The sequence below is a fragment of the Dromaius novaehollandiae genome, chromosome 2 (genome assembly GCF_036370855.1).
Source record: "Dromaius novaehollandiae isolate bDroNov1 chromosome 2, bDroNov1.hap1, whole genome shotgun sequence".
In the NCBI taxonomy this organism is placed as follows: domain Eukaryota; kingdom Metazoa; phylum Chordata; class Aves; order Casuariiformes; family Dromaiidae; genus Dromaius; species Dromaius novaehollandiae.
In genome coordinates, this window is record NC_088099.1 from 135122512 (window position 1) to 135149753 (window position 27242).

Below are 27242 nucleotides of genomic sequence, written 5' to 3' on the forward strand. Positions count from 1 at the left end.
AATCAGCGCCCGACTCCCCCCGCTCAAATCCTCCTTCCGCCGCCCGCGTGGGGTGTTTTCTGGGTTCCCGCGCGTGGCAAGGTAGCGGCCGTTGGTGCTGCGCGCCGGCGGCCGGGGCGGCGCTCGCCTCCGGCCATGCCCGGCCTCGCGCCCGCCGCGGGGCGGCTTGAAGCCCTGCAGGGCGATCTCCTCCGCGGGACGCTGACTCCCTTGCGCGGCTGGGCCGTCGCCCGGCGGTGCCGGCTTGGCCCCTGCAGCTGCCTTGCCAGGCTGACGGTGCTTCGGCTCGCTGAGGCCAAGCCGGCACCTTGGCCTCGGTGCCAAAGGGCTGGCCGCAGGCCGGGGCTGTACCTGGAGGCAGAGGCCTGAGGGGCCGAGCTCCCGACAGCTGGGGGTGTTCAGCCTTTTGGGGAGTGGTGGGTACGGGTGGTGTCCCCAGCTCTTCCAAGTGCATGAGGATAGTGCCCAGCTGAGGCAGTTGGTGTCCTTTGGCTTGTGTATTTCTTTAATATAACCCAACTGTTTGGTCTTTAAGGTTCCTTCATACTCCTAAACTTCTTATGAGGACCTTATTTTCTTAAGAAGTGTTTGCTTGTGTACAGATTAACCAGATCCCTGTTTCAGTCTTTGTATATTTTTGCCTGTTCTTTGAGAAAACTGTGCCTTTTTTTTCTTACAAGTTCCTCAGCACAGAGCAATGGATGATGAGGGGAAAAACTATGTCTCTGCAGAAGAATCTGATATGTTGGAATCAGTTTCTTTTCTGGACTTTGGGGGAAAACCCTCACCTATGGAGTCAACAGTATTGCCTAATACAGAGGAGCAGGAGGTGTGGATGGGTTTTGGAATATGTCTTTTAATTATGCTTCTTTTTCAAGCTTTGATTCTGGAAAATACATCTTCAGTAAGAACATATCTTTTCCCCTTGCCTTGAAGATATGTTTGATTGTTCTGCTTATTTCTCACTGTTTACAAATGGATCATGTCCAGTAGCAAATACTGTTGTCCTAGGCTTTTGAGAAGGAAGTAAAGAATTTCAGTACTTGCACTGAATGTATTGGTACCCTGTTGTTCTGGTTAGCAAGCTAAAAAGGTTATAGGTCCTTGTTGAAAGCCTCTTAGATGCTTGGTAATAAAAATCTATAATACTGCATACTTTTATGTTCAGTGGAGCGCTGGTCACGGCAGGGCTCTAGAAAAGTCTGGTAAATCTGTCTGCTACGTGAACAAGTTGCCAAAGTAGAGACATCTGAGCTCTGAGAAAGGAAGGAACGCTGGGATAGCTGTAAAAATCTCCCACTATTATCACTGCACCTAGATGGGGAGACCTTTGCACAACAGGAACCGGACGGAAAAGCCTATCTTAGTAACCAGAAACCTTTTTGTGATTGTTCCTGTGCAGAATGTGAGGGGTTAGTGACTGGATGGTAAAAATGCAGTAATATGAAGGTAAAAAGGTGTTGATCTATTAACTGAACATGCTCTGTACAAAATGGAAGTACAGAGCTGCAGAGCAGCTATTAGAAAATACAGCTTGAATTCAGTGCACGTGGTGACCAGAAGGTGGAAGCAGTGCAGTTTAATCCTCCAATAACATGCTCTTTTTAAATCATTGGTCGTCATACAAAAGAACACTAATGGGGGGAGGCAAAGGGGAGCTTGAATGAAAAACAGATTACTTTAGGACACCAGGCGGTCAAGAAACAAATGACAGCTTAGGGTATGATGTTTACAAGGAAGGAGAAATAGAGGCAGTAAGATAGGAAATACTGTATCACAGATGTATGCTGATAAATGATTTTGGGGGAGTTCAATTTTAAAAGTGACAGTTATAACACTTTTTTCTTTATGAATAGGCATATCAACCTTTGAAAGTCTTCTTGAGAGTGAGGCCCTTTTCTGTAGCAGAGCTTGAAAACCATGAATCTCAGGTTAGTTGTAGAGTCAAGTTATTCTTCTCCCCTGAAGAACTACTTGTATTGTAAGGTGGGATTTCCTTTTATAAAAGCAATGTTTGCTACTTCTAAATAGAGTTAGTGGATGCTTGGGTAAACGTGACTTTTTTAATTGAAGCTTTTAATAATTTGCCTGGTACACACGTACTCGCACACACTGCCCCCTACCTGTCGTTCTGCAAAACTTCTTTGGTACCTTATTTAAAAATTGGTGTCACTCTTGGCTCTGTGCAGTGCTTGAGTAACAAAGGGGTATCGTGCAAGAGATCATGCACTTTGAGGCGTAATTCAGGTTTTTGACCCTTGAGTTCCTTTGGAATGTCTGAATGGGTAAATGCCTTGTTCTTTCAATTTGTTCTATAACCTCTATGGTTTTTTCTGTCAGTTTTAGATGCTTCAATATTTTGTGCATACATGCACTCACGCGCACACACGAGTACTCCAGTTTTCTTCCCATCGTGAACACTGATGAAAAGAATTCGTTTGGCTTTCCTCAGAATACAAGTCTACTGCAGTGTATCTTCTATCTGTCAGCCCTGATCATTGATGGACTTCTTTTTGCTGACCCATTTGAAGAAGGAATTAATATTGGTTTTGATCCTTTAGCTGATTTGCGTCTTGAGATTTGCTTGATGTGTGTGTTCCCCTCCCATGTGTAGTTGTCATCTTGCATTTAATCTGCCAAAGTTGGAACCTTTTTATTTTCTTCACTTGGGTGCTTTTTCCAGAATCCATTTACCTTTCTTCAGGCCTTTCTCGTTCAGCAGTACGGCCTGGCACACTGTTTCCAGGATGGAGTCATTCAGCAATCTGAGGTGATTGTAAGGATAAACTGATCTACAAAATCAAATTGTTCTACAAGTTGCTTCTTTCTCATTCTTCTCTGGAATGGAAAACTTCTGAATACCCTACCGTTAATGAAACTACTTGTATGTTCTTAAAAGTGAGGGATGTGAATATCTGTAATTTGCAGTAAGTTTCTTAAAACTCTTGCTTTCAGGTAGTTCTTCATAAAATAGTTGATCTTGCAACACATTAGTGGTATATATTGATTTTTGCACTGCATGAAGGCTTTCCTTCTCAGCCTCCAAAAACTCTGAATTGGTCTGCAAGGTAATTCTTCAACATCTTGTACGTTTTCCATTACTGATGAGCTTAACTATCACCTGAATCCATTAGGAAGATGCTTAGTAACAAACAGAAAAAACTTCTAATGTCTGTAATGGAGAGCTCAACTTAATTCTTTTGTTCTTTCTTCTCCCTGCCATACCTAATTTTCAGGAAACCATTTTTCCTCCAAATACGTAGCACATCAAAAAAAAAACCCACCTCATTTTAGTTGTAGTTTGATGCTTTAAATGGAGGCACTCCACAAGTTAACTCAGCTATTGTTGCTTACAGAGACAATGACTTAAGCAAGCAAGGCAAAAGTGCCCAAGATGAAATTCTATAGGCTTTATACAACTGCCAGTTGTATCCAGAGAGTATAAGGGGTCAGAGCATGGCACAGGTGGAGCAAGTGTTTGGCCTGAGCTTAGTACCCGTTCTTACAGCTTCTAAACCAGTTCATAAGCTGGCTTGTTAAGTGAGACTGCTGGGAAAAGTGATATTGATATGTACATGCTACACACGATTATTAGTATTACCAGTTCTGGCTAGCCTCCAAAATGTTGGATTTAGTAGCAATTGATAATCCCTGTGCTGATGCTTCGAAGTGCTTTCAAGCTGTTTTGGTAGTTCAGATTTTATTTCTGGTAGCCTGTCTGCTGTAAAACTCTCCGGTGGTACGCATTCTACATTTGTCTAGTTAAGTGAATGCTAGGTAATTGTATCTAATATTTACTTAGTTAAGAAATAGCAATCAAATTAGACTTGAAACTAATTCAAGTCTTTTCATTACTGATGACACCATCTATCTGTCAAAAGATAACGCTTCAAATATGTTTTATTTTGTTTATGCTGTTCATAGCTTGTTTTTCACTGCAAATGATTCAAGTGGAAAACTAATACATTTCTATATAGCTTTGCTTACAGTTATATATAGGGTACTGTAAGCCAGAATCATAATATACTAGTGTTCAGAAAGTGTGAAAAAAAGTGACTGTAAGGAATCTTAGAAAAATGTTAAGCCTTCTGCAAAACTTCAGACAATGCCTTAACTTTGTGTTCTTTCATGTGAAATGAGTATCTCTGTAGTTGTTGGGTGCCTCGAGAGAGATAATATATTGAATTTTGCAACTATTCATAGCTCCAGTAAATGCATGAAAACACTGATTTTTTTTTCTAGGATAAATTTCTTCCTAAGTAATAGCTTGATGTTTTGTTTTACTTTGTCTTTTTTTTTTTTTTTTTAAAGGGATGTGTAACTATTGAAGGTTCTCAGACAGTAACTCTTCATGCACCCAAAGAGTCTTCTGCAATGAAAAACAGTGAAAGAGGGATTGGCCATTCTGTACAGAGATTCACATTCTCTCAGGCAAACCTTTTTCATATTTTTACTTATGATTTTTTTCCTCCACTGTAATGCTTAAAAATTAAAGTGTTCCTATTATATTATACAAATAAGATCTTTCATCTTGAAATTATGTCTGGTACTTCTTGGCTTTAAAAAAAAAAAAAAAAAAAAAAAAAAGACTGCTTATTATTTACTTCTAGGTTGTTAAGGAAGCTGCATTACAATGGAGATGCCAGTTAGATGAGACAAGGAAACTTCTTTGAGAGTTCTGTTTTCTTTGATTAAATGCCACAGAAGTTTCTTGTAGGCTCACTGTGGTTCTGCTGTTTCTGCATGACCTCAACTGGGAAGTGTTACAAGAACTCAGGTGTTTAAAGGGATTTCTGTAAGCATGTGTTTAGTGATGTAGTTCTTTACTGAATGAACAGCAGCCTAAATGCTTGCACCTTCTACATTGCAAGTTTATTCTTGATTAAAAAAAAAAAAAATCTATTACCTATTGCAAGAACTTCTGTTCTTCCAGTATCAAAAGATAAACTGTTCCATGCTTGGTCATTTAGACCATTGTAACTGTAACAATCATCGACAGTTGAGAAGATCAGCAGAGTTAAGAACATTGCTCTTAAAAATATGCACTAAAAGGAATGTGTTCAATAACATTCTGAGCAGTTTATCTTAGGAGCAGGAAGATATTCAAGAATAAGTGCAAGCCTGAGTGCATCTCAGAATTAAGCAGGTATGCTATGATAACCCAAAAGAAAACTCTGAATTAGGAGGAGTTAGGGCAAAACAGAAAGTCCAGCTGGTATCTCCTGCTCAACTTGTTCTGAAAAACTGGTCAGTATTCAGTATTTAATACCATGATATATATAAATAAAACTTTATATAAACTTATTTTAAATATTTATATATATATAAAAAGAATATATATTATTAATAATATTAAGAATATTAATATTATATATAAGAATATATATATTAATATATATATAAAAGAAGTTTATATAAAGTTTTATACATCCATTTTTTTCCTCTCTGCTCTTCCCCTTTCTCCCCCAAGGTTTTTGGACCAGAAACTACTCAAAGCGAATTTTTTGAAGGCTCAATGAGAGAAATAGTAAGAGCATATGTTAACGGAGTCAATGGACTAGTGTTTACTTACGGAGTTACAAACGCAGGCAAGACATTCACTATCCAAGGTATAAAATTTTGTCAAAAAGCATATATAACAACCAAATCAAAATCCATTGACAAGTTTGTGTCAGTGTCTGAATTTTATGTTTTTATTGTTATTTTGAGGGTCTTCAAAAGACTTTGGTATTTTGCCTCGCTCACTTAATGAGATTTTTAACCACATAAAGGGAAGACAGTACCTGAAGATGAACTTTAAACCACATTTGAGCAATGATGTTAAGAAACTAGAAGATGCACAAGTTAAACAAGAAGAAGCCATAAAAACTGCCATTCTTGCCTCACTAAAAGAGGTCAGTGACCCAATACAACTTCTTACTGAATGAAACTTCTTAAAAACTTTCTCACTAGCAGTTAGAATAGTTCTAATAAAATCTGTTTAACTCTTAAAGTCCTTAAGTTTATGTTGATCTACAGTATGCATACTTTGTGAACCTTGAAAAATAAGGCAACTTGCCATTCTTAGAGCCTGGGGTAAACTGGAAGAACTTTCTGCAGTCATCAGTACGTAATTCAAAATAAAAAACATTGCAGAAGCCGAAGGCTGAATTTCCATAAGGGAGCAGTTCTGACACTGGGTTGACACTAGCTCTTGAAGAGAGTGAGAGCTGACCTACCTAAAAGTTGGTTCTTGGTGTTGCCAAGGGAATCTTCTTTTGGATCAGTTCCTTAGGTTGGATTTGAAGGCGGTTGTTCAAATTCTGGTACTGGTTCAGTGGAGATGGTGACAACTTTTTAGCAGAGGTAGGAAAGAAGGCAGAAGAGTCCCTTCTGGTGGAAGACAATCTTAAGTCAGATTAAAAAGTTTGTGAACCTGTAATTTATGTAGCTTCACACAGAATGTTCTTCTGATGCATCAAGCAAATTGAGATGTCACCAAATTAGTTTCCTAAAAGGACTGCAGCATGCTTTAGGGGATTGTATGTATCTTAATTTGTAACTCTAGTCTCTGAAGACTGTAGGTAGAATGGAAGAATCTTTCCTTTGGCAGCCTTCTGTTCTCAGTATAGCTAGCCAGTTCTGTCAGCTCTGTTGAATGTGTGGCTCTTCTATTCTTCTAAGTCCAATTGCAAATTGTCACAAGATGTGTACCCTTTTTCCTTGTAATCTGAATGTCTTTAGTCTGGTAAGTCAGAAGTGTGGGCTCATGGATTTAAGCTAAAAATTCAGTAGGTTCAGCTCATCATTCAAAACAAGCCTGAATGATGCTGGAAGTGGAGAATTAGTGATTGATTGACTTTTCTTTTTTATGTTGTCTAATACCAGCATTGTTCTTAAAGCACTCTAGTTAGCTCTCAAAGAATATTCTTCAAGAATCAAAATTATATGCCAGGTTCCACTCTAAATTCTATTGCTGAATTTAAACTCTGTGAACTGAACTTTGTTTATTCTGAATCTAGTTAACATTTTTGAGGAAAGACCTCATTTCTTTTGTGAGTGTCTTAAGCTCACATGCACTCTGCATGTGTATAAGGGTGGAGATCCTAAAGAAAAAATGAGTTAGTCAAGAGAAGTAGTGGGTAAATATTTTTAGAATCTTTAGAAAACCTACAAGCTCATGGAAAAGAAGCAGCAACTCAAGGTATAGAACAGGAGGTCAAACATCTTATTTTGAATGTAACTTTCACAAGCACTTCTCTCCATTAAATCACTGATTTGATTGATAGTTCAGTTACTGAATGTTATAGTAAGTAGTCTAGATGCTGATGCAGTACAATGAAAAGTAAGCAAGCCTCCATCTATCAGGAAGGAAAACTAAAATGCATATAGGAAGTAATGCGTGACGAACTTGCCTATTTTGTCTGCACTGATGCCAGCAGGTCTGTGCTGCGATGTTTCGTATTGATAGCTCAGATATCAAGAAGCATGGCTTCAGTATTGGGGATAGCTTGTGAATAGCATCACTGTTCTGATGCTCACTTAAGCTTGTAATTTGAGAGCGGATAAGGCTTGGTGGGGTTGTTTTTGGTTTACGTGGATTTCTGTAGGCCCTTTTCCCAGGCTCAATTTACATGTTGTGCAGAATGAATCCACTGTTCCTTTTATTCTCTCAGCATAAATTGTTCTGAATTACTGCAATATCCTTGTATTTAATATTCTACTGTTCATGTTCACTCTACTGCTGCAAAAACTCATCGTGCATGCTTCACATCCTCTTCCCTTTCACTAGTCTCTTTACTGGATTAAATATTTCTTTTTCACTGGATTAAAAGCTGCTTTACTTGCACTGCAGTTCCCACCTGTCCTCTGTTATCCCCTGTCAATTGTCAGCCTCTGGCAAACAATGTCAGATTTTTTTCCCCACTTGTTTTTAGACAGTCATCTTAGTGGTCTTTTCTATATTAAGTCTTGTGATTTGAAGAATAGTACAGTGACATAGCTAATTTACTCAGTTTTGTTGAAATCTCTTTACAAAAAACTTAATCTTTATCATGCACACAGGTATTGTGGTATTGTTTTTATACTCCATTTTTGACATATGTGTGCCATACAATTGAGTCCCATACCCTGCTTTATAATCCTGCTGTGTGCTTTACAAACAGAATGAATAGGATCGCTGCTAGTGATGTCATTTGTAACTACTCTAGCAACATAAATAATTGAATGTATTGCCAGTGCCTGTCTTGGCAAAGTGGACATTTCTAAAATGGCAATGAAATCTCATGCGATTTACATCTAAAATGCAACAGCTGACCTCTTTTCTGTTTATAAATACCTCCATTTTGGATATAACAAGCGATTAACATAGGCTTACTATGAATTGTCTAGTGCTGCCTATTGCAGCATTCTAATAGGTAGAGCATTATGTCTGAGACTTAGTACTTTTTGAACATCTGTGCCCCTGTTGTACTGTGGGGTGACCCTCTCTCAGGATTGCATTTTGGAAATCAAGGTGAATATCCTAGTGAAAGTATATACTGGCATAGAAAATAAAGGGGAGAGGGGAAGATAGTAGCTGAAGAGGTAGGAATCTCTAGCGAGAGTTTTAAAAAAAGCTTTGTAATGAATTTCAGTGAAGGTGTATACTTGAAAAAACTGTGTTGTTATCCATGCAGGACTTCTTATGGCTTTTTAATTGAGGCATAGGTTATTGGTTTATCAGATCTTTAAGTACTTTATAAAGATATCATTTCCCTTTGAGGTATTATAGTAAGTTTGACTCACTCTGACAAACTTGTCACAAGCCTGTAATTTTCCAAGTGATTTGTCCCAGGCAAGCAAATAAGAAATCTCTGCTGCTTTAGTCTCTTCTTCATTTGTCCTTCTGCCATGCATGCGCACGCACACACACACTGCCATCTGTCTCTGGAAGATTCTTACTTCTCCAGCTTGTCTGGTTTGTCGAAATACTGTTCGGATTTATGTAGTAATTCATAAAGGCACTCTTGGCTGTTATGGTCAGATGGAGGATCTATTGCCTTGTTTCTCCCTGAACTGTAAAGTTGGTCTCTCACATTAGCAGCAATTAGCCTCCAAGACAGGCTGCTAGAAGCAGCATGGGGCAAAAATTCTTGTGAGGAAAGAGCATTTGTGGATCTTAGGTTCAGTGTTAGAAACGTTTCACTTGGAGCAGAAGTAAGGGTGGCTTAATATTTAATGTTACTTGAATATTTAACTCTTAAATACTGGAATTACTGTCATGTTTTATTTTTCTTCTGCTGTTCTCATAGTCTGTTCATCTGGATGTAACAGTCTCTTATTTTCTCAAGGATACAGAAAGCATCTTGCATACTATTACAAATGTGTTTGATTTAGAATCGGCTTCATCTACCAGCTCTACTTTGAAAAGTCTGCCTTCTGATTCACTAGGTAAAATAAAGTGGAAAATTCCAATGCAAATATGAATAGAAATTCTGGAACTTAGGAATGGAAATGGATCACTCTAGTGATTTTTAAATCCACTACTATACTATATGCAAAGTACAAAATATATTTTTTAACCAAGCTTAAAATTGTTAAACTCAAGAGAGAGTAAGAATGTAAAAAGTATTTTGATAGCTTTGCACCTTTTTGGGGGGGAAGAGGGAGATTTAGCTCTGCAAGGCTAATGGACAAGCTGTGAAAGCTTGTGGTAAGTGGAACGAATGTCTAAGAACTTCATCTTGTGCATGTTCTGGCTGTTGAGAAATACAAACATTCTTGGGTAAACTTGGAAGTTATGCAATACAATGCATCTCATTGTACAACACATATATACAAGCCTCCTCTTCTAAAAGGTTCTACATACTACTTTAGTACCAGAGTTTACTGAATGAATTAAAGTTTATCAATAAGGTGTTTTATCATTGAGCTTTTCTTTTCTTTTGGTTATCAGAAAAAAAATTTGTTCCACTTGACGTATATAGGACTAATATACACCAAAGAACACAAGCATCTGTGTGGATTTCCTTTTATGAAATTTATAATGAATATGTGTATGACCTATTAAGTATATTGTCTACATCAAAAAATCAAAAACGCAGAGTCTTAAGAATTTGTGAGGACCAAGGAGGAAATTCTTACATTAAAGGTAATACTATTTTATGACCTGGGTAGTTTCATAGAATTTTTACTGGTGATCAGAAGTGTCTGTAAAAGGTCTCTTTTTACAGACTTAAAGTGGATTAACATTCAGAGCACTGAAGAAGCCTGCAAAATACTAAAAATAGGAAACAAGAACCGAAGCTTTGCATGTACTAGAATGAATGAACAATCAAGTAGGAGGTTTGTTCCTCTAATTATAAGCATATGCTGTCTCTTTTCGGGCGGGGGGAAAGGGAAGATTTTAGAGCATCTCCACAATGAGCAACTCCTCAATAACAGTTTAAGAATTTCCTTGGTTATTCTGGTTTTGTTAAGAAATTTCCTTTCTGGAAGAAAACTAAGATGGGTGTGGAGAGACCAGACAAGTTTAATAGTAGCTGGACTTTTGCCATTGATAGCTTTGCACAACTAAGAACGATCAAAACACACATCCATTTTGGAGTGTCAACATGGCAACAGGTCTTGGCAAACGCTAATGAAGCTGAGTGGGTGTGGCTGTGAAGGATGTAGAAAGAAAACCTGAATAATTCTTAATCACTTCTTTGGCAGTGTAACTCTTAGAAATCTAATGCCTGTCAATAGGGATGTAGGAAGGTGTGAGTCTTGCAGTACCTTTAAGTGCTGCTAAGTTATCTAGACCCCAATTGCTGTACTGTAGCTAACCTTCATTAGTATCTTAAAAGTGAAGGCCTTACCTTTAAGCACATAGCTTTTATCCAGCTCTGGGAGAATCTGATTTGATGATATGGGAGGATATAAATGGAGATGGTAGTATGCTTTCTGTTGAAAATGCCCTCTTACTCATTTTTGTATCCCCTTATTAATTTGTCCTTTAATACGTGTGGAGGCCATGTTATATATTTAGCTAATATAACCACACTGTTATTAAGGCTGCTTTTTCTCTAAAAAGCAGGAGTTGTGCCCTTCTTTATTAGCTACAGGCAGCTGCCATTAAATTTAATGTTATGCCTCCCCCCAAATTTCACTCAAGCTTAAAGTATTGCAGAGAAGAATTCTGTGCTTTTCTGGTGGAGTTTCACACCTAGAATGTTCTACTTTTGCTCTGGAGAATACACTGACTTCCACTTAACTTGCTTCTACATTGTGCTGTTTTTTATAAACTTCACTAAATTCAGTTTGGCTGAGTGCTGACAGGTAAAGCCCTGCTCTAAAACTATACTGGAGAAGTGTATCTTCTCCAGTATGTGCTTCATGATTTACTGGATAAATTGGGGACAGAGCACTTCTAGTTTTGGAATTTTCTCTTTGGTTTAATATAGCATATGTCCATTCTCTTACCTTTGTAGCTTGATGGTTAAAACAAAATAACTATGGCTTTAAAATATTACAAATGCAACCTGAAAAACTGAAAAATTTTAAAAGTGAATATTTAACTGTATGCAAGAACTAGGCAGAACTACAGCTTCTAGGCTTCATGTGATATTTTTTCTTCTCCTGTATAAAAAGTTGCAAAATATAACTTTTATTAGCTGTTAAATGAAATGCAAAGGTAACTAATGTAAACTAGTGAATTAACTACTGTTGTTTTTTTCAGCAGTGAACTTTCTGTAGCCTGCAGATTTTACTTTGCTTCAGTGACTGCTTAGCTTTCATAATTCTAGTCATTAACAAGGACTTCTTTCCATTCCAGTCACAGTATATTTTCAATCAGGTTACTGAAGCTAACTGATGAGCATCAGCCACGTGTTCTTGGAGTTTCAGAGTAAGTGAATGCTTTGGTTGATTAACAGAATCTTAAATATTTTAGAAAAGTTGATAAGGCATAAGCATACCAAACTGGTGAACTTTCTTTTAATAGACAGTTCCTCTGGGAGCTGAGAAGGAAATCAGAAGTGCACTGGTTACATAAAACTGACTGTAAACCTGATAGAGACAGGAGTAGAAGTGTTTCCCTACTACTGTTCCGTTAAGGTTTGGCTGAAGGAACCTGTTAAAACTCTTGTCAGTAATTCATAATTTGAGGGAAATACAGGTATATAGCCTTAATTAGTCAGAGAAGGATTTGGGACAAAGTAGTGCTATGTAATAGCACACTGTTCAGTTAAGTAGAAGCCAAATGGCTGTCTGATAGAAGCTGATGTCTAAAGTTAGAGCGCAGCAGCTAGTGCTGAAGATTCAGTGTGGATGCTATGCCAGTGCTGAGAGTATCTCTGTAATTTGGGACCAAACTATAGTTAGTTAATGGGTTAAATGTTTGTGGCTGGAGCATGTTTAGTGTTCTCCTAGAACACAATTTCCAGTGTCTCTTAATCCAAAAAGAATCCAGATAATATGATTGAGACTGCTTGGTGATGCAATCTACAGCACAGTAAAAAGGGATCCTCAGGAGATTTGCCTCAAAACTGCTCTTCTGACCTGAAATGCTAATGTAGGTGTACCCTATGAAAGCAGTGCTAAGTCCTTACTGCTCTCTGTTCCTTTCTGATTTAGAGGAAGTTACTTAATGTTTTGGCCTGAAGCTGTTATAGTCCTTGTTTTTTGTGGGTTTTTTCTTCTGATTAATCCTCCATTTAGCTTGAAATGGAGTAATGAGTGCAGTCTTGAATCAGAGTGTTTTAGTTCAGTCATAGTTCCTTTTGATGTCTCTTGTTTCTGCTGAGCAGAGATGGTAATAAATAAGCACCTTGCTATGAGGTAATGCCATTTAATGTCAGATGTTGTGGTGATAAATAATCTAAGAAAAGATAACCTGAGGAAGAAGTGACTGCTTCTGTATTCTTTGCCATTCACTGTCTAGTGTATTCCACTGGTAGAGCTTGCAGCAGCTGCTGATTGAAGGACAGAAAATTTGGATGTTGCTCAAGGAAGGAAAAGCTCTTCATCTCGTACTGAAAAGGATTGAGGTCATAAGATCATATCCTTTCACACAGCTGAAAATGTGCATTATTAGTGCATATTATGTGTACTTATTTCAACTGTATGAAAGGATATGATCTCATGTACGTGTTATTTTATATAAATCAAATCTATGTATAAGTGAGTAATAGTGAGGTTACATAAGTTAACTAACTTCCAAAACTTTGTTTTTTCAAGAACTTTGTTTATATTAAAAGTGAAGAAGTCCCATCATTATTTGGGATAGTTTTCTCTGATCATACCTATAAAGCCATGAGTGGCAATTCAGTGGCCTGAATTTAATAGCACATAATTGTTGCAGCCAAATAAAGAGCTATGAGGTGGTTATGTTAAAGGACTTCTTGCCTTTTATTTGCAGTGTATTGAAGCATATCATCAATGATGCCTTCTTGCATTTGTTTGAGTGCTGAAACTAATGAAGGCAAAAATCAAAAGTGCTTTTGTAGTGTAGCACCACTGTACAAAACTGTTTCAGAAACTCCTTTTGTCTTGGAACGGGTGGCACTTGGGATTGCATTAGAAATTAGGTTCCTGAAGTGAATACTTGCCGAAGAATGCCTACAGAGTTTTAAATGAAGTCTATGAGCAGACTTTTTCAAATGCACTAAATAAACTGTTGTAGGAGCCACAACCTGTTCAAGAATCTTTACATGTGGGAAAATAGTTTAGTGCTGATATTCTAAATACTTTGCATAGTGCATTCAGAACAACACTTGAACATTGAAGAAGTATAGCTTCTTATATGATCTAAGTAGGCCAAAATGAGTCACTCATTTATGCTTTAGACTTAAAGAAATATAAAGACATGTAGTTCTAGTTTCATATTGTTTAGAAACAAGTTTGTATCTCTAATTCTTTCATGCAGGCTGTCTTTCTGTGACTTGGCTGGATCAGAGAGGTGTAATAAAACACAAGCCTTTGGAGATAGACTAAAAGAAGCAGGAAATATTAATAATTCTCTTCATATCCTTGGAAAATGCATTGCAGCATTGAAGCAGAATCAAAATCCAAAGTAAGTGACAAATCTTAAATGGCATGCTTAGCCTTTCAACCTAAAACTTGGCTTCCCATTATGCTTCTGGATGAGATTCACAAGGTAAGAGGACTGAAAATGCAAATCTGCAAAACCTTGTCAGCCGCTTTTATTCCAGATGTCACTAGAATACCTGAAGTGGATGTTCTTACTCTTACTGTTGTTTGTGGAGAATGTGGAAAGGGAAATTGGAAACAAAACTAACACACTTTTGTAGTGTGTGCATATGAGCAATGCATTTTCTGTACAGAGTTCTCATTTTGTCATCTTCCTTCCATCTCCAAATTATACAGGTGGACTCATCAGACAGTTGACAGAAGTGTCTTGTATTTGGCATTTGGATTGTTCCAGTATCTGTTTTCTAACCTTAAGGACTGTGGTGCAGAAATGCTTTACTCTTTTTTTAAATACTTTGGAGAGGTTCAGAGATCTAGCAATGACCTTGGTCTTTGAAATAGTTTAGGCTCAGATATGAGTATCCTACTGATAGACTAGATCTCTTTCCTCAAAGACAGAAAGAGAACTAAGCCAAGTTATGGTATCACATAGGCCTTTCAAACTTTTTTTGGAACTTTATTATTCTTTTCTCTGAGGATGAAGCCAAGCTATATTCCCTTCAGAGAGAGCAAATTGACTCGTCTGTTTCAGCCATTCTTCTGTGGAAAAGGCAAAGCTTGTATGATTGTAAACATTAATCAGTGTGCTTCCACCTATGATGAAACACTACATGTCATGAAATTTTCAGCTATAGCCAAACAGGTAAGAGGGAATCTACTTTCCCTGCTGTTCTGCATTCTGTTAACATAGAGTTGTGAAATGATCAGGTTGTATTGACTTCAGGGTTATTACGGCTTTTAATGTGTCATGCTAATTTTTCTGCATGTAGCTGCTTCTCTCTAAAAGGCTTTCAGTACTCTTTCCCATCCTCAGATGTATTTGTGGTGGCAAGATAAGATAGCTGCAGCTGTCTGTGGCTTGTTAAATTCTACACCACAAATGTTCTATGTAAAAAAGTACACTGGACACTTTCAGATATGACTGGTTATACCATACATTTCAGCAAATGCAAGATCTCAATTCATGCTTTTGATGACCTAAGTGGTGTGCACTTAAATATCTGTTGTATTAGCCGAGTTGTTCAAAACTTCTTGGACAATAGCAGTGCTACGAAGAGTGGCCTTTTTTCTTATTTTCCAGTATATACAAGATATCTTGTGCCCACACTGTTCTTATTTGGTTAAGTGTAAGTTATTAATACCAAATAAAAAGAAAAGACGTTTTGTGTAAATGAAGGCTGGAAGATAGTGTGCTCCTCTGCTTTGGAGGTCTCTTAAGCAAAGAAAGACTCTACTAAATCTAAATTATTCTGTGCTTTCTGCTAGCTCTGCTTACTAGTCTCCCTTTAAATTCAGGACTTGGGAGTGATATCTGATCTTAACCTTTTTCAGTTTCCCTGGAAGCTGTTGCTTGTAAGAACTTTGAGTGGGATAGGGGTGCATGTGTTTGAGGGGTGAGTTGGTGTGTTCCACAGCAAAAAAAGTCTATTTCTAGTCTGGAATTGTGGATCAGCTCTTACACTTTCCAAGTCTGTAATGGCATGCCTAATATGATCTCAGTTTTTTTTTTTCCTAACCATCTTTAGCTGCAACTTCCATCATAAGAGCACACAGTGAGGACACAAGCTTCTCTGATTTGTTCTATGACAAACTTACAATCTTTACTTACTAGAGTGACTTGCTGGATCCTTGTCACAGTATTTTAGGAAGGAGCAAATATGTTAAGGATTTGCTTTCAGTTTTTTACTGACCTTTCAGGAAACTACACCAAAAACTGACGTTATCTTTAGGGAAGAGAGCAGCTTTCTAGACAACCATATTAAGCTTGTCAGAGTACAGTCTTTCTAGTTACCATGCTGTTAGAGTAATAAAGCTTTATATCGATACTGATAGATTTTTCTGTCTGCTAAAGGCATATTAAGTTTTGTTAAATGTTCTTGTAATCATTAAATGAAGTGTAAATACAACAGTGCACTTGCATCACTTCTTCCTTGTATTCCTGTCTCTGTCGTATTGACAGCATTGAATCCATGTGGTCCGCTCTGGTTTGTGTTTTTTATTTTTCAGGTAATCCAGACGATCCTACCCAAAAGTTTTGGTTACTTTACCCCCAAGCTAATTGGAAGTGATGGCAAACCTATCATACACTTTGGTGTTAACGCATCTGTAGACGATTTCCCTGATGGTACTGAAACCTCCATGGAAGAAGAAGTGGACATCACCATTCTGAGTCATGAGGTAGATATACATCTACCCAAAATTATGCACAAGAAAGCCATTGGTATTAGCTCTAGTGTCAGAAACTCCTACTGTAAGAGATGTGCAAGAAGCTCTCCCAGATGAGACCTGTAAACTTCTACTCATTGTTAGATAGACCCAGACTTAGTCGTCTAGCTCTGAAAGAGCAAATGTAATTGTGCCTTTTTCAGCTTGTAGTCATATCAGGTGCTAAAACCTGAGTTAACTGATTGCTCAACAAGAAATGTAAGGAAGCAGTAAGTCTGTTTAAGACATAACATTACACTCTAGAAACATCAGGGACAAGTATTAAAGTAAGCTGTGGCATTTTAAAAACAAAGCTATACAGTCTAATGCCAATAAACTGTAAAAATCAATTAGCATTCAAGCTAAATGGTTGGACAAATTAATATTTAAATGCTGAAATGTATCAAACTGGTAACATTTTTCATAGCAGAAACCATCAAGATGGAAAAAGGCTGTCTTTGCTTTAGAAGAAACTAAACTTTGACAGTACTTAACCTTTCACCCTCCACCTTGAAAATATGGGTTTGTAGAAAGGGCCTCTGAATGCCTGTATTAATAGATCAATCTTTCATTTGATATTCATATTGAGATACTGTTCTGACTTGTTTTCTGAAGTGAAATATTTTTTATCCAGGACCTTTTGAAAACTACTGAGAACCTAAAGGAAAAGCTAGTTGCAGAAAGACAAAGTAAACTTCTTCTGGAGGTGAAGATACGTAAAGAGATGGCAGAAGCAATGTTCCGACAGCTACTGGAAACGGAGGAAGCCTGGAGGTAAGTCAGATGGCAATCCTACACAAGACTGGAAAGACTCCACATATACCGACACATACATAAATGTGTATATGACATGCGCACATGCTATTTAGAGAAGTTAGGGCTGGCCGGTTTTGAAGCTTCTAATGAAAAGGAAAAGAACACTAAAACTATTTTACAGATCAGCCTCTTCCTATGTACAATGAAAACAGTAATGTTACTTTGTGTTGAATTTTATTCTCTTGTTAATTTGAAATTACTGGAGGTTCTCTTGACTTTCTTGTTACTAGTATCTAGCAGATGCAAAAGGCTGTGGGTACCCCTGAGGCTTGTAATTATTCTAAAACATGCACTTGGTCATGTGAATATATGTGATGTGCTTCAGGTAGGCTGAATTGCATATCTTCTAACTATCCTGCTGGCTTCTTACTCCTAGACGACTCATGAACCTCTGTTATTTTATTGCATAAATTGCTCTGGCTGTGTGCATTGATGTCACTAACTTAGGGATTTTTATCAAGTGTGTCCAGATTGCTCCAGCTGAACTTACTTGCTCTTAATTTTTCTCTTAATCAGTTTCTTGTTTGAATTGCTGAGCAGAGACTGACTCAAAGTTAACTTGCCAACTGAACACACCATCATTTAACACTTGCCCTGAGTCTAAAATTTTTTGTGTGCCTTTGGCCAAGGGCACCTGAAATTACCACTGATACTTCTTCTCTGTTGGGGTAATGTTCTGTGTCTATGCTGGGGAGACTTTATTAATCATAGCAGAATTAGTGCATATGTTCTATAACTTAAATGCAAAATTGACCTTGCCTCATAACTACAAAAAAAAAAAGAAAGAAATAGGAGAGATGCTTCAAATATCAGGTCAAATCAGGTGTAGTCATATCTACCATTATATGTTGGTGGATTTTTTTTTTTTTTTAGTAAAATGTCATTTGACAGATCTCCCAAGACATGATCCAAATCCTGTAGCTTAAAATAATGTCATTCAGAGACTTTAACAGTCCTGATAACACCAGAATCATCCAGGAGTGATATAGATGCAAGCACTTACGTGCCATTGGTATGCCAACAGAATTTAAAGTATATCAGGAGATTTGAGTGCCTCAACTGAAATTGAAGCAAGGATTGCACTTATACTCAAAGATTTCAGGGTGAGTTTTTCAACTTTGTTCAAAAGTGAAAAATGACTTGTGGCTTAGTTGTAGCAGGAACTACTGGTTCCTGGGCAGGGTTTCTGTACTTTTGTGTGACAAACAGCTTGTGGTTCTTCTGTAGGTTTCCACTTGTTTGGGTGCTTGCATCACTGTCAAATAAACTTGATATTGAGTATTTTTGGAACTGTGAAATAGAAATATTGAAGTTCAGTGTCACTGAGAATTCATGCACTTGATTTGTTAAGTGCTTGGATTATGTAGTATGTCAGGCCATGTAAGTGCCAAAGATGTTTTTACTTTGATTAAAGTTTGTCATTACTATTATGACTATTAGCTTCTAAACAAGGCTGATATAATAGTGAGTTTGTACTGAGATCTGTAGCCGCACTTAGCGGGTAAATTTCTATTGTCACACCAAAGAGAAGAAGGGATCAGCATAACAGATAAGATGGAGTTCAAGGATTAAATATGTATTCTTCTATGCAAGTTGTCTTGGTATATGCAAATAGTTATGTCTCAGTGTGGTTCTGTAGGATCACTGAGAACAGAAAGGAGAAAGGGGAGAAAAGTACTGCTCTGTATCTTTACTTCACTGCTGGTGATTAGATCTGATAACTTTGATATTGCTAGGAGAATGCATGTCATCAAACTGAACAGCTGGAATGCTAATATATTAAATAAAACTAACATGTCCTCCTCAGCAACCGCTTGGAAGATATGAAAGACAGTTTTGAAGAAAAACTGGAGAGCAAATTTGAAATGTATAAAGAGGCCATCAAGAAACATGCGTATATGTGTGCAATGGAACAAATTGAAGATCGTTATGTTCCCATAGAAGAATTTTTGGCTGAGCAAGGGAAAGTTCAGGTATGACTTGACTGTTGCCAAAAAGCCATGTCCTAAATATGTTAGCCTCTTAACTGTAAACACTGCTTTTCCTTAACAGCATCGTTCAGGAATCCTAAATGTAACACTAAACGGTCAAAATAATTGTAGCAGCTCGGCAAAGCTATTCAGGTGTCTGTTGCTAAGCACAAAGCTAGAGATGTGTTTTGTCTAAAACTGTGTATCATTTACCTAAACTTTCTGATCTTTGAGGGCACAGTTCAATTAAAGTCATCTTCATTTCTACGATGCAATGATTGGAACACCTGGAGGGATAGTATATCCAGCAATCTAGCTGTATGGAGATCCTTGGAGCTGTAGGTATGAAGTAAAAAAAAACTTAAGGCCTGGTGGGGAATTGAGTAGAGAGATAGCTGTTGTAATTATAATGAGCCTCTGCTCTGAAGCTCTAGAGGGAAGATGGTGGGGTAAGAAACTGATGCAAAATCAAATTTTATGCAATTTAGACTCCTGAATGTACTCACACATAGAACTGCTCAGTAGTTGTGGTCAGTAAGTTACTACTCCTTTTGCAGAGTATAAGGAAGTATGTGTACCATCTCAGAACTGCATAAATATGCTACTTTAATGATAACTACCCAAGTATGAAAAGTACCCAACAGCACATCTGGAAATCACACACCTTTTTTTTTCTTTTTGAGGTTTCTTTTTGAGGCTAAAGTTAGTGGGTACTTTGACAGAAACTAATACTAGATTATTACTGTCAGTTACATGTGATGGAAAGGGTTTAAGCCAGAGTACTAAATGATGCTTTGGTTTTACTAGTCACAAGCCAAAGTAACATTCTTATTTTAAAACACTCACTTTTGCAGAATGAGGAAAATAAGTGTTGTAAGTGCTTACTTAAACTTTAACTTTGGTGTGTCAAACTTGGTTCTAGACTTAAGAAAAAAAAGTATAGAACTCATTTCCGATGGTCTTTTTCTACACTACTGTAGTGATATTCAGTTGTACAAGACTTTTACATTCTGTGAACTAGACAGCACGAAGGATTTTGTATCTTGCTGTGTCAGAGCTGATTAGATAGTTTTGTTTTTTCCCTTTGCCTAGTAGCCACCAAGTGCAAATGCTCTGTGTGCATGACAGACTAAACTCTCTTCTGAATAGCAGTTCTTGTGGTCAAGCCTCTTGCCCTCTGCTGCTGCAGTCACAAAAGGGCAGAGTAGCTTCAGAGGCCACTTAGGTCTTCCTGTTGTACATAGGTGGGAAGCAATGTCTGCTGTATCTATTCCAAGGCTGAGATGTGCTACAAAGAACTGAGGCAAGATGAATTATTTTTGCAATGAATCCTTTACAGTCTCTTCATCTGCTTTAGGCCTTTGTGTAAGAGATTCTCATCCTGCTGTAAGCAACTACTCTAAATAGCAAGGTTTTGGGTTTCCATAGGATCTACTTCTGTAGGGTCTCTCAGGGACTTCTGAGAGACTCCCACTGTAAACAGAGGTAATTTCTAACTTTCTGTAGATTGCAGCTTAATGTACCATGTCACCTCAGTGGTGAGGAAACAGCTACCACTGAGGGTTTTTTACCTTTTTGCTCTGTAAACATCTATGTGAAGTTATATCCACAAGGAAAACACCACTCCCAGACCATGTTATCTAGGACAACGTTATATTTCATGTCAGTGAGAATATGTCTCCTTCAGCAATGACTTCAGGTGAGAATACCTTCAGATGCACTTCAGAAAGTTGTTGAAAACCTAGCTTGAAATCCTGAGCCTTGTTAGCCATGTGTAACTTTATCATAGGCTTTGTCTAGCCGATGGATGGATGACTGACCCAGGCAACAGATGAGACTTGTGGGTCTTAATCTATTCAAAGCTCTGTATTGGGAGACTAGAATAGTAATGGTGTACGGTAGAGTTGCTTTCTCAGTGCGCTCTCCTGCCCAGGCACTGATCATAGGCATCTTGCCCCACTGATAGGCAGTGTCCTTTCAAGGTGTGAGGGAAGTGGTTTTCTCTTGTAGATTGTGATATATACACATTTCTGCTTTTACAGCGCTCTGTTTAGGTGCTGACAAGCAATGCTGCATTGCGCAATGGCCTCTGTTCTTCTTGTTCCTCCACACTTGTCTTTTATGGCAGGCATATTTTTGCACATACATTGCTATACTATTCAGATGGTTGCATACCTGATTTTCCATCAAAACGTTCACCAGATTAACCCCTAAGGAGGTCTCTTTAACAATTATTTTAATGATTCTTTAAATCATTCCTCTGTGACTTCTGTTGAATAACTTTTTCAGCAGTGGACCTCTTCTCTTCATGCAACATAAGCAGAGCAATAGCATTCCAGCCAACAAGTCTGGTCTCTGGAGGGGAAGGAGAGATCTTGGCCTTTATGATTGGTCTCTGATAAATTACTCTTGAAAAGAAAGATCACTCAAGTCGTATCCTAATTTCTTTCTAAAACAGTTCTGAATCTCATGCTTAGACAATTTTTTCCTAAGCCTTATTATATTGTTGGTAAATCAAGATTTCCCTTTCAACATAAGGATGGTGTTATTTCTTCATTCAGAGCGTGATCTTTTGGATCTTAGCCCAGTCTAGCTATGACTTCTGCAAATTGGCTTAGAGGGCAATCAAAATGATTCAGACATCCATCTGAGAGCTAGCTGTGAGCCTTTGTCTTACTCTTTGCTGTGGGTGTTTGTTTTGTTTTTTTTCTCCTTAGAAATAAACTGAGATGGGCTGCTACCAGAATGCAGACTTAGCACATCCTTATTTGTTAGGTCAGGCTGGCAGGTAGCTATTCTGCTTGTCCACGTCTTTTAAATGAGGCTCTTCCTTCATCCAGTTCAGAATGGAATTGTGTGGGCTGGGGCGGGGGAAGGGGGTAGAGAAACATTTGATTTCTAGTACAGGTAATTGATCTTGCCCACTTAAACTCAGCTTTTATGGTCACTTTCTTATGGCCCCGATTATATAACATTTGGTGTTTAAAAAAAAAAAAAAAAAAAAAAAAAGTGTTCTCTCTAGTTACATAGCTGCCTCTTACTCAGCCTTGCAGCCAGTGTAACAGAAGATTCAGATAGGATGGTATTGGTAGCAAATCAGACAAGGAACTGATGAAGTGCTTAAGATGTAAAATTCCAAACTGAGGAAGGAGAGCACTTCATGAAATCTAAGTGGGCAGCTTCAGAGAACCAGGATTGGATGTGTAACTCTTCTTGGTGGTGAGACTTGTTTGATCTCTCTGATATATCACACTGGCAATCTGGAGGGTACGAAACAGCAGTGAAGAAATTAACATTCAGTTTGGTGAGATATATTCTTCCTTTACCAAGCTAACTGGCAATGGTGTTTAATACAGATGCACTAAAGTTTCACTTCTGCATTATGGTTGCTTTTAAAACAATTTGGAAATCTTCAGGCTGGAGGAATTAACTCCTGTATAAAGATACCTCCTTTGAGAAGATCTCATGATCTGAATAGCATTCTTTACTGTGATTTCTCAATCATAACCATCTAATTTCCACTTGAAATTATTTAAAAACTGCATATACATATGTGGTATAGTTGAAGGATGTGCAGTAGTGCAGTCAAATTAAGGAGACACTTGAGACGATATCTACCATGTCCCCTTCTCTTTTCAGGAGAGAGAGAATAAAATAATGCAATTGGAAAGGCAGCTTGATGAACAGTCAGGGAGACCATTGGCTCTGGGAAGTCCAAGTTCAGATACACCGACTACAGAAAACTACATGGAACTGGGTAGGAATCTAAGCTGGCTATTCATACTTCATTAACTTTTTGTACTGTGTATAAACAAGATAACTTTTCTGTTGCCTATAGATCTTATAAACAAGCTGATGAAGAGAACCAATGAAGGACTGCAGAGGCAATGCAAAGAAAAGGAAGAGGTAACTTTTGCTTGGCACTTAATAAATCTGGGGATAGTAGTCCTAACATCTTGAATGGTCAACACTTGAAGATCTGCACTGTAGACAAAAGCATGAAAACTCCTGCGATGACACCAAGTTTACAAAAGAGTGCTTGCCCAGCTGTAACCTCTTTTGTCAAGATTGGCTGTGTTCTGGCTTTGCCTTAGTTTGTAAAAGCAGATGCTACTATAGCTAGTCACATGGTGAATATAGTGGGAACTGGAAGAAGGGGAAAATCTGGCCTTTTATTGGAATGTGTCACTGCTGTTATGGCCTCAGTGCTTTCCTTCCTGAAATGCTGCCTGCTTGGACAAAGGGAAACAGGATGACAAAGAATCTGGTAACAACTTAGATCGAGATCCAAAATAGCACCTTAAACCTGTTCTTGCTGTTAGTGCTGAACTCCGTCCCCCTCCCTCCCTCCTTAAACTCCAGTAATAGATAACTTCTCCTTCCCTTTTAAAAAAAAAAAAAAAAAAAAAAAAAGTCTGTGTTCTGCATGGCATGTAGAGGTGGAAATCACAGGCTTCAGAATGCTATGGAAAACAAAATATTAATCACTTTTAGGTATGCTTTTCTTTTCCTGCACCGTGAACAAACTTAATGTTAGGCTGTAGTTAGTTTCCCGTGTTTAAAGAGGATGGAGAGAAGGCAAGAGACTTGAGCCTTGCTCCTTTCACTTCCCAGAATAATTCCTAATAGAAAATAGGAGTAGGGGTTGGAGAAGGAGTTCCAGCTGGTTCTAATAAAGCATGTAAATGGAAAGTGAGCTTAAATCCTCTTCTACTGAAAAAGTGTGCTCCAAAAATAACTTTTTTCCTTACCAAGTTTAATGTCTCGTTTTATGGCCCTGGCATTTGTTTTCCACTCCTGTTCTCCAGAGCTCCACAACAATTTCCAGTTCTCATGTCAATTTCAAATTTTGATGCTAGAGAGAGAGAGAGAGTTTGGCTTTCACGCTTGATATGTGAGTTCAATATTGATTGTTTTGTGTGGCTAGAAGATGTAAGAATGATGGGATTGCTGCCTGGCAGTAACTGAAGTGAGAGCAATTTAAAGCAGTTACTTCTGTCAGTGCCATTCTGCTGCTTTGCCTCACAATATCTGAGCCTGTGTGATGAGTGATTTTCTACTTTTTGTCCTTTTCTCCCACTTCCAACCATTAAATGTGGGCAGAAGTTTTCTTTAGCTATCTAGGTATTTCCCTCCAAGTGTAAAGAAGTTAATGATCTTGCTGGCTCTGGATTTCTTTTCCTTCTTGAATTAATGCAACAGTATTAAAAACCAACTCGCCATCAGAAAAGTGAGGTCTTCTGTCATAATTATGCTTCAGTTCAGAGCATGAACAGTATTAACAAGATGAGAGCACCCTCTTAACTACCCTTACTGGAAAGGAGCAGACAGTTCCAGGAGCAGCTTAGCCTATGTTGGGGCTCTTTGTGGTTGACATATGTCTGTGCAAACCCACTAGCTTCAGCACAGTGACCCTTGAATGCACCATGACATTATTTTTTGACCAGAAATGATGATGGGTTGGGGCACAGGTTTGAGAGAAGTGGATTTCATCTCAGTTGCTTTGGTCTTCATTTCTTCTGTTCAGTACTAATCACTTAGAAATGCTTATTGTGTCTGTATGAGTTTTAATTATTAACAAAATTCATATAAAACATGCTGTCCTGAACTTCAATGTGTAGGGGTTTTATTTTCAGCTTATAAAATCTCTGAAGTTTAAAATACAGAAACTAAATGAAACCCTGCTGGAAGCTAATGAAGGCTACAGAAAAATGGCAGAAGAGAATAGTAGACTGAGGCATACAGTCATGCTTAAGGTTTGTCAGCTATCTAAAAGAAATTTTAATATGGCTTGTATCTATAGTTGTATTATGTTTCTGCACCCTCTTCTGTGTAAAAACACTGTTCAGTCTTATTCATTGCTTTTAACATGAGCATGATGTTTTTACTTGAGTTGTTTTTGTGCTTTTTTTGTTCCATCCCTAATTTCTTAAACTGAGTCAGACTTCACAATCCTTGTTTTACTCCTTGACTTTATCTTGTAAGACAAAGCTTTTTGATTTAAGGAATAGACTTGGTGAATTAAGTAACTTTGTGCTGTAAACTCTTGCTAATCTAAAGATGCCACAATTTAGTCAAGCACAGAAAATACTATTTGGAACCCTTCTAGAATTTCCTCAGACCATGAAGTGCTCTGCTGAGGCCTAGCAAGCTGTTAGTACACAAAAGTTAGCACAACAATACCTAAGATTCTTTGGCTTTAAAGCTATGTTGGCATTCCTGCAGAGGTGGCCAAGCTGAGTAAGAGCTATGGGCAGGTTAATCACTTAATACTGAAACGGAAGAACTCTCCTTCAGAAGCAGGGGCTTCGTAAAGGTGAATGCATCTGACCTTGGGCATCATCAACTAAACTCCTAAATAGAAACTAAAATTTTTGAACTCCTGACATCTTGTATGTATGCCTCATTTGTAATCTGGAGATGAAACAAGGCACGTATAAGACTGCAGAGTATTCTGAGTGTTAAATTACTTTCTGCATGCTTTAGCTCAAGTCTGAGACTGAAAATCATTCATCTTGAACTTCCTGAGTCTTAGAACCAATTAAAGAAAATGAAGCTTTTATTTTATTATTAATCACAAGGTTTAGAGAGTCTCTTTAAGATTCTGCCCATTTGAAACATTCAGTCCTTGATAGTAGAATTACAGCTATGACGTGAATTTTGATTTGACCAGTTTTGCTTTCAGTAATTAGTTTGCAGTTTAAGACAGGAAGGCTGCTTTTATTTAGTTCCTCGAATAACTGAAGTTCTTTGCGTGGGATGGCTAAACATTAGAGTGTCAGCTGCTGCAGTCAGACTGTCTCTAACTAGATCTGACGTCCCATTAGTTTGTTGTACTAAGTAATTCAGGGCACTGAAGAGCCATTTGGAATCGTAATAGCTGACATTTACTGGAATAGTAAAATCTTCTGAAACAGAAAACTGGCTCTATGGTAAAGGTGTTCTGGTGTTCACATGCCTAAAGCAGTCTTTCCTCATAGGATCAAGAAATGAGTAATCTTCAGAACTGGGCTAAACGTGTTCTTGAGCTTGAAGAAACAGTGTATTCTCTGCAAAAGGAACTTGATGAACGCAAAAAGCATTTGTGTGCAGAAGATCCAAAGCAACAAAAACCTAAGAGAGGTTTGTTAGCTAACCTGAAATCCACAGTAGCAGGCACTTCTGGTACACCCCTTGGTAAAGGCTGGGGGAAGTATGAAGACTCTTCAACCTCTTCAAGAAAGCAAATACCATTGGCTCATAAAGTAAAAGAATAATATTTGATTAAAGTGTGCAACTGCCGGGCTTCTTCAACATTCCTGAACTGTTGGTAGCTTTTTCTCACTCTGAAAGTAGATGCAATCTTCACTGTCATGGTAACTGATAGAAAAATATTTAATACAAAACTTTAAATCAAATCAGGGTAGAACTTACAGAACTGTACAAGTGTAGACCCAAACTTTGGTTTTTAACAATTGATATGGGGATATTTTTTTAGTCTTGAGTTACTGCTGTCATGGACTCCTGCATTGATAAATGTACGACTTACGTGAAGAGAGATGTTCCTCTTCTGCTGCTCTTGTTACCTTTTTATATTAAATACTTGGGAATTCCTAGAATCAGAGCTTGTAAACTTTACCTCAGGCACTTGAAATTGGTTGTTTCTTTAGTAACAGTCTGACTTTGCCTTGAAAACTGCTATGTTCGGATCGAACCGAGCAAATTCTTGAAAGTAAGATGTTTAATGGAAGCAACAAAGCTAGGTCTTGTGCCTCCTTGCTGTTTTTCAGCTAACTTTGTACAGGAACTTGTTTTAATATTGTTCAAAGTTTCACTAAGAATGTGCATGAAACTTTAAAATCTATTTATAATAAAATTTTGAGTTACTAGCTTATGTTCTGTTTATTTGACAAAGGTGAGAAAAATCAATAGAAACTAAGATAAGGAAACGTAGAGGCTAAATTGTCCTACAGTGAGTGATGTATGATGATTTTTAGCTCAAAGAATCATAGCCCTGATTATTACTTAAACTTATGTGGTAATGTAATAGCAAGACTAGATGATGATAAAACATAAAGAAGAGGTTTCTTAAAGCCATTTCAGTCAAGAGTAGTGAGGTGA

General features: G+C 37.8%; 1 protein-coding gene across 1 annotated transcript; it reads left to right on the forward strand.

Moving 5' to 3' along the window:
- Positions 1 to 689: 689 nt before the first annotated feature.
- On the forward strand, positions 690 to 26994 carry LOC112981615 (kinesin-like protein KIF20A). The gene is made up of 18 exons (XM_026097410.2): positions 690 to 829; positions 1857 to 1931; positions 4312 to 4431; positions 5471 to 5609; positions 5710 to 5894; positions 9312 to 9411; positions 9917 to 10111; positions 10194 to 10305; positions 11777 to 11848; positions 13868 to 14014; positions 14629 to 14794; positions 16159 to 16329; positions 16991 to 17130; positions 18980 to 19145; positions 22782 to 22899; positions 22981 to 23048; positions 24779 to 24898; positions 26123 to 26994. The coding sequence occupies exons 1-18, from the start codon at positions 698 to 700 to the stop codon at positions 26396 to 26398; spliced, it is 2502 nt and encodes an 833-aa protein (XP_025953195.1). The 5' UTR covers positions 690 to 697; the 3' UTR covers positions 26399 to 26994.
- Positions 26995 to 27242: the final 248 nt, after the last annotated feature.